At 42.3% G+C, this 8,239-nt stretch overlaps 1 protein-coding gene across 1 annotated transcript; it reads right to left on the reverse strand.

Annotated features, from left to right (window-relative positions):
- Nucleotides 1-5,155: 5,155 nt before the first annotated feature.
- On the reverse strand, nucleotides 5,156-6,987 carry LOC147448797 (actin-like). The gene is made up of 5 exons (XM_086522458.1): nucleotides 6,944-6,987; nucleotides 6,768-6,837; nucleotides 5,695-6,088; nucleotides 5,500-5,554; nucleotides 5,156-5,390 (listed from the first exon to the last, which is right to left on the reverse strand). Exons 1-5 carry the CDS (start codon nucleotides 6,985-6,987, stop codon nucleotides 5,156-5,158), a joined length of 798 nt encoding a protein of 265 aa, XP_086378584.1.
- Between the last annotated feature and the right edge of the window lie 1,252 nt (nucleotides 6,988-8,239).

An 8,239-nucleotide genomic window follows, 5' to 3' on the forward strand; every position in this document is an offset into this window, starting at 1 on the left:
TTGAAAGAAAAGTTAATAATCACGATTATTTACTTTCTAGGAAAAATTTGGGAGTTGATATTTTGCCATCATACATCCAAAGTACATGATGTGTTAAGCCCACTAGTCAATTTTGAACCAATTTGGAGCTCAAAATATCAAATTTCCTTTATCTACTATTTCAGAGACCTAAAGCCAAAATCTGGTACCATTTACACCCTATCCATCCAAATGAGCCCATATTTCACTCAGAGTATGTATTTGGTATATACTTTAAGCCTATGAAGCCAAGTTTGCAAAAAGTTGAAAAATTTTCTCAGCTGTAAATAATCGCGATTATTTACTTTGGTTGCAATAAGTTGTTTTGACTTTACAGTTTTGTTCCTTGCATGTTTTCATGCATCTATGCTTGTTCAAAAATTGATTTGAAGAAATTGGACCAGTATTGACGGCATTTCAGACTAAAGGACATTTCAGAGGAAATTCTGCCAAATTTGCTAACTTTGCACTCTATTCACTAAACAGGAGCCATGCAAGCAGCAGAGAGGGCCAAGAAAAGGCTCAACCAGAAGGAGAAGTTGCAAGAACTACCATCCTATCAATTAGACCCAAATCAGTTAAGGCATCCAAAGCAGCTTATCTCTCCAGAGAATAGCTAGAAGAACATCATACCATAGTCTTCACCGGCAGGTTCAAGAGTGAAGAGGGACATCAGGTGGAGTTGCAACTCCTACCTAAGGAAGTGTATGATGTTGCCGCCACAAGTAAGAGACCAAGGATGCCAACCACATGCTGGGACTCGGAGACTTCTATAAAATGGAGCCTTGCGGAGTGGATTTTCAGAAAGCTTACGAGCTTTTATCAACAATTAAAGAAGATGGAACCACCCAAACATCTGACTCTGAGGGAAACAAAGTTGAGGTGGTCATAACCAAAGAGATAGTGGCAGAGGCACTCAGACTGCCTACAAGGGAATGACCATGAGAGAAAGAGACAGAAAAATAGCAAGGACCTTCACCAAAGAGACAGCCACAGCTACATTTGCAGATCTAATTCACAAACAAGTGGAAAAGCCAGCCAGATTGTACCATCAGCACTTCCATTTTTTGGCAAAAAGGCCACCAAGGTACACTACGCCAAATCATGCGGTTGCCACCACATTCACACAAGTGCTAAAGTCAACAACTAGGCAACCAGTGGATCATGCTCAGTATGTCCTAACCACCTTGAAGGGAACCAAGAAAGATAACAAGATCACTTACTTGGGTGCGCCAAAATTTTTGACCAGAATAGCAAACCATGCCATCGGCATGACTCACAACCTACCACCTACCCCTAATCAAAATACATGGATATTGGCAGCACAACCCTCTCCGAGAGCTACAAGGTTAGAAAAGAGAACTTATAAATCCGATGAAGAATCAATTGATAGCTCACCAGAAAGGCACAGCAGTGAGACCTCTGAAAACGAGGAGAAGAGAGCAAGAAGAGAAGAAATGAAAAGAAAAGTTGTTGCCGCCCACCAAGAAGATCCTGTGCAGAAACAAACACGCCATGAAAGAGAGAAACAGGCCTACCAGTACAGTCAACACGCACAAGGGAAGGACCCAGAGAAATGGGTACCTAGCAGACTTAGAGGCCCAAGAACAAAGCACCACACCAGAAAAGAGGCGGAGGATCGCACTGAAACTTTGGAAAAAATCTTCCAAGAAGCCGAAGCCCTCAAGCAAAAAGAAGTCGAAGAAGTAGCTAGAAAGGCGAGAGAGGCAGAAGAACAAAGACAAGCCGAGGAGACGGCTAGAGAGGAAACACAAGAGCAAGGCTATGAGTCACTAAGACCCACTTCACCGCCCATAGAACATCATGACCAGCCTATGCCAAGCCCACCACGATCACCTAAAAAGGACAAAGAATCTGAATCTACCATGAAAGAAACCGAATCTGCACAAGAGAAAGCAGCCGAAGCAAATCAGAAGCTTGAAGAGAAAGAGACAGATGGATTCACACAAGAAGCCACTGCTACACAGGAGCAACAACACCAAAAAGAAGTTGAGCCAGAAAAGAAAGTGAGACCTGTACCTAAAGAGGCTACACAATTTGAGCCAACACCCTCACCTTCCACACAAAAAGAAACAACTGAGCCATCCACAAAGCCTCAGGACCACAAGGACAAAGACCAACCTTCTACCTCCACGCAAGACGAATCACCAGCTCTAGCGCATTAGAAAGACACACATGAGGCTGCAAGCACATCAACACAGCTGGCTAGACAGGAGGATTGGCAGTCAAGGGGAATAATAAATTTGTGAGCTTTTATTTTAGAGCTTTTTTCAAACAAAAAGAGATTTTTCCATTGCATGCTCAAAAAGTGGGAGGGGAAGCTAATTGAGTACTGCCTATGAAAAATGTGAGGAGAATGATAATCAATGGAGCTTGAATGATGTATAGATAGATAGATAGATAGAGAGAGAGAGAGAGAGAGAGAGAGAGAGAGAGAGAGAGAGAGAGTCAAGAAGGGGTTAATTTCTCCTATGAACTTACAGAGAATATACATATAGAAGGGTATTTTAAATTGAAAAAGATAAACTTTTGGTACATAAGGGGTCTTTTTATTGAGAAAAGTGGTACATAAAGGGTCTCTATATAATTCAAAAAATTTGGAATAGGGGGTTTTATAAATACCTGTTGAAGGCACGTGCTATGCAAGATCTCTATATAGTGAACCCCCCGGGCAATCACTCTTGTAAGTCCATATAATGACTCTATTTTGGCATGTGAGGGTTCTAAGGTTTAAAGGAATCCATGTCCATGTCATACTTGTGCACAAAAATTTTAACTGGAAGTACATATAGCACAATGGTATCAATAGAGTGGGCGATGGCAGAGATATTGTGTGCCCCAAAATCAAAGTTGGCTAGTTAAGTTTCAAGAGGAAATAATTGCACTGCTACAATGGGGGTAGAAAGTGGAGGAATCCCATTTTAATAGCCTGGCATACCTGCAAGCATTTGTTAAAAAAGTTTTGAAGCTACACCCACAAGTGCCATTGCTACTACCGCATTTGGCTAGGGATCCAATTGGGATTGTTCGCTTTTCCTTGCCAAGAGATATCCTCCTTTTTGTGAATGTGTGGGAAATTCGCAAAGATGAAATCTTGTGTGAAGTAGCCCATGAGTTCAAGCCTCAGAGGTTCTTGGTTGGTGTTCATCCAATGATGTGTGGATCTTTGGAGGACAAAGTTATATAATTTGGTTGCTTATACCTTTTGAGAGAGGCCGCAGAGTATGGCGAGGTAACCACCTAGTTGTTAGCATATTAAGCCTTGTCATTTCCAATCTTTTGCATTGTTTTCATTGGCATCCCTCTTGTTTTAATATCCTAGAAGGTGAGGTTATGTGGATGTCTAATTCTTGGTCTAGTTTCATGGTGGCAAAGACATATTATTTTTAGTGATACCTGCCATCTGCTACAAAAACTTTAGTAGTCTTGTTTTACATGCATCTAATCTTTCAAGAAAAAAACATGTCGAGGGAAAATAAATATCCTATGTACCGTTAGCTTCAACACAAGGGTAAGTATTCAAGTTGTTAGTTCTTTTCCTTTGATCTATGGATAGAATAATAAGAGGCTCAATAGATCCCAAAGCTCTGTTGCAAACTTGCCTAGAATAACCACTTCTTTGTAGTCTTGTCCACGAGCTCCACTCCCACCTTTGTGCACCATTATGCCCTCTAATAGCGGGCCCACATCAATTGAATTACCTAACACGTGGTTGCCCATATTTTCCTACTCATGAATCACTAATTTGTGCCTTCATCAACTTTCATACATGACAATCTCCTTTGCCATCCTTCTTTTATTCAGCTAATAATACTCATCATCGCAAGCTTCCCAAGCCAGCTTCATTAGCATTGCGAGATCACATACACACACACACACACACACACACACACACACACACACACACACACACACATATATATATATACATACATATACATTCTCTTTCTCTCTCTCTCTCTCTCTCTCTCTCTCTCTCTCTCTCTCTCTCTCTCTCTCTCTCTCGCTCGCAACTAGAATGCTTCTTCAAGGATTTGTCTCCAAGGCTTTTATTTTTTGAGACTTCCACTTTTGGTGACCAAAGTGTCCTCCAATTTAAAAACCCTTCACATGTTTTGAGTAATGATGAATGTTTTTGTGATCGACTGAGCCTCTAAAAGAAAAAGCTCCTCAAATGAGCATCATGATCTAAGACGCATACAACCTAATGATACCTTTGCATGCATATCTACACCATCAAGATCCGATACACATTTTCTAAAAGTTACGAGTTCAAATATTAGTTCTCATAGACTTTCACACATATCCAGATCACATAATAAAATCTACCATATTCACCTTCTCTGGGCCTAGTCAAAAGATTCTCCCTATGAAAAAGCTCCCGGTGATCCTCCTAATGCTTTTAATGTTGAACAATGTTTGAACCCCTCCACCATTGACCATTTTTCTCTTCTATGACTCCCATGTTCTTGCCACGATGTTAGATGCAATATGAGGCACATAGATGGCCTAGAGAGAATTGCTCCAAAGGAACCAATCAATTATTGCCCAATAACGTGCTCAAAGGCCTACAAAGGCCATATTCTTACAATAAATGGTAAAAAGAACAACCCAAAAACCATGGTTGCAAAGCATGTAACCCAAAGAGTCCATAGTGTAGCACGTGTAAGCCTAGATGAGGAAAATCCCATTGAGGGATTCAAGAGTGATAACAAGACCACTCTCTGAAGGGCTCAAAGACTTTGAAAAGCATCACTCTTAGAGACCTTTCTTGCCAAAGCATATATGGACTGATTTTGGATGATTGCGGTGGCTTCTATAGTCTTCTTTATCTCAAAGTGCGGCCATATTTAATGAAGGTCTTTGACGTACATTAGAAATTTAGGGTGCGATACTACTAACACTTTCTGAATCAATCCTTTCACTACATATTGCAACACCTTGTTATTAGTCGTGCCCATTAATTACCATCTCAAAAAGAATTGGCGGTGGTCATTAATCACTATGCAAACACGTCCTCGACAAGACAAACGTGAAAATTGAAGCTTAAAACCATGGAGGCTATCCTTTCACAATGTTGGCCATCATATCATTGTACAATCATGTTTTGTATCCGTTATAAGCAACAAGTGTAATGGGCACGTCTAGTACTTTTGACCTCAATTGGAGTCAAATCTTGCTCGTAGTCGAGGACTACAAACGCCAACTTCTCCTTCATGTCCCGCACGATCTCCCATTCTGTTGTCGTTGTTGTAAAGGAGTAGACTCTCTTTGTCAACATCTTCATCAATGCGTCTATTAGGTTCCTTCTAGCCAAGTCCAGCTGTAGGATTGCATGCAGAAGGGCATAGCTGCATGGATGGACATGCATTTACATAGATCTTTGTGTGTATGTGTGTGTGTGTGTGTGTGTGTGTGTGTGGAGACATGTATTTCAAAAGAAAGTGTGTAGAGGCATACCCTTCGTAGATGGGCACTGCATGGGTCACCTCGTCTCCAGATTCCAGCACAATTCCTGGTTACACATATAGAACATTCAGTAAATGGTAATGCCATATGCATTAGAAGCCAGTGCAACAATCTTATTTTTGAAATTAACATCTGATTCATGTTTGTATGCTAAAACCATGGAGGAAATTGGGAGAGAGCGATTACCTATAGTACGTCTTCTCGCATAGAGAGAAAAGACTACCTGGATTGCAACATACATGGCCGGAACATAGAAAGTCTCGAGCATGATTTGTGTCATCTTCTCACGATTCACCTTTGGATTAAGGGGAGCTTCTGTGAGGAGGACAAGGTGCGCCTCCGGTGCTACTATTAGCTCATTAAAGAAAGCGTGGTGCCACAATTTTTTCATATCATCCCAGTTTGTAACAATGCCGTGGTAAATTGGGTACTTGAGTGTCAAAATACCTCTCTTGGATTGTGCCTCATCCCCCACATAAGCATCCTTTTGCCCCATGCTGACCATTATACCGGCATGTCTTGGCCTCCCCACAATGCTCAGAAACACTGCTCTTGGTGCATCATCCCTCGCAAATCCATCCTGCACATGCACATGCACATGTCATCCACAACACTAATTCTTTTGAATCCTGTTTTTCTAGACTGCAAAGAGATGTTGGTCCATTGCATTCAGCGACCTACAAAGTCAGGATTGGCCTATGCGTCCATCTGCATTCAACGTCTGGTATTTTTGACCTCAGCGTCCATCTGCATTCGATGTGTAAAGTTGTTAGGACATTGATTTTCTTTTGGACGTGTTTGCATGAAAGCACGCGTGCGCGAGCACACACACACACACACACACACACACACACACACACACACACACACACACACACACACACACACACACACACACACACACACACACACACATGCAAGACAGGAAACCTCATGTGCCATATAAAATCCTACACTCTTTGTATGAACTTGCATTGCTAGGCCTGTACTTGTATGAACTTGTGCATGTGTTAGGTGTTTGGGTGTTGATTCCAGCTTTTTGAACGCGCACGCTCCTTGATGAACAATGTAGCATGTCTTTGCATTTCCATGCATAGAGAATCACATCTGCAGAGGATGGGCCGGGGGTGGGGTTTGTGTGATCATGTTTTGCAGCTGTTATAAGAAGCGAGGTAATGGGCATGCATAGGGAATCACATCTCTAGAGGATGTGGGTGGGGTTTGTGTTGTCGAAAACGTTAGCTTCCCCGGTTTATCACCTCGCCATCATGCCGTGTAGCAGGAGCCTTGGTCTCGTCATCTGTACGGCACCAACTGCTCAACCCATGCCTTGCCAAAAACGACTCGTCCTACAGGCTGGCCTTGACCTGCGGTCCCTTCTTTCGGACCCCAAGAATTACCCCACCAGCCCTCCCCCCTCTAGTTAAGCCGTCACCTAGCCTCTGTCTCCTGCTCACCTTCAAGGCTCTTCCACCTCATCAAATCTCTCCGCAATCTGCTTATGAAGGTGCTTTTCTCTCTGCCCTGCTTGGCGGCTCTTTGATGCCCCAGTTGACATGCCCCCACCCTCGTCCGCTCCTGCTCGCCAACTTCTCTTCCATTAACCAGTAGTGTCTGCTTTTTTTTTATTGGCCCTTGCGTGCTCTTGCTTTATCTCCTATCGCCGGCGCACTTGGGTGCTAATTGACGGCCCCTGCACCACCACTACCTCTTTCCTCTACTGCTCGAAGGCAACCTATGCAGCCCGACTCATGCTGCTCTCAACCCTCCTCCTCCTCTTTCTGACAGCCCTCCCGTCTTCGTTGTGCAGTCACACACGCCTGCTTGTCATCCTCTTACTGGCTCAATGACGTTTTCTGCTGCCTGTCAATCCATGCGCTAAGTGTAACGGGAGTAGCTACTCGGCCTCTAGTTGCTAGCATCACCACCCTGCCAACAACTATCTCCAATGTCTGCTCTAGCTGCTAGCATGTTCAAGAGCTCACAATCCGTCCGCACGCATGCGGACGTTCTGCGAGCTCTGCTAAGGATCTCACGTTTCCTCTCATTGACACGACTATCAATTTGTTCTCAAAAAAGTTACCAGAATATCCTTAAAATATTGACATTTTGTAGGGGAGTCTCACGTTTTCTCTGAGTGTGTCGATTTTCTAACAGAAAAGTAACCAAAATACTCTAAAAAATTGAAGATTGGGTAGGAAAAGAGCTCACAATCCGTCTGCGCGCACGCGGATGGATTGCGAGCTGTCAACGATGCACGGAGTCAAAAACTCAGATGAAAAAATTATGAGAGTGATTGCAAGAAGCCCAATCGAAACATATTTTTCTAATGTTTGGAGACTTATTGCAAAGGAAAATTCCTGAAATACCCCATAAATTCGAAACCTTCTCACAATACCCTTTGTATTTTTCCAAAATTTCTCAGAAAGACTCCTTAAAAATTTCTAGCTCTCAACTGAAGATAACAAAACTATGGCTTTTGATGGAGTTGTGGACTCTCAAGCTAAAATGGATTATTCTGAGTAGACAATTTATATAAATATGAAACTTAAGGATGGATCTCTACTATCAAAAAGACACAAAATTTGGAGCAATGCATTAAAATTGATAAAAAGTATTTTGATAAATTTTAAATTTTGAGCGATATTTTGGGAAGTTTCGTGTTTTTCTTAACCATTTTGGTCCCATAATTTTGGAAGAAGAGTTTTTCACTCAGTATGTCATTGAGAGA

Source organism: Adiantum capillus-veneris, chromosome 10 (genome assembly GCF_014529385.1).
Source record: "Adiantum capillus-veneris isolate H3 chromosome 10, ASM1452938v2, whole genome shotgun sequence".
NCBI classification, from domain to species: Eukaryota; Viridiplantae; Streptophyta; class Polypodiopsida; order Polypodiales; family Pteridaceae; genus Adiantum; species Adiantum capillus-veneris.

Excerpts from the sequence above, each read along its gene's own strand:
- LOC147448797 (XM_086522458.1), bottom strand. The coding sequence starts at position 6,987 with ATGAGGTGGAAGAGCCTTGAAGGTGAGCAGGAGACAGAGGCTAG. Across the intron at positions 6,089-6,767 it reads CTACACGGCATGATGGCGAG|GATGGATTTGCGAGGGATGA; the intron begins GTGATAAACCGG and ends GTGCATGTGCAG. Across the intron at positions 5,555-5,694 it reads TGCGAGAAGACGTACTATAG|GAATTGTGCTGGAATCTGGA; the intron begins GTAATCGCTCTC and ends ATGTGTAACCAG.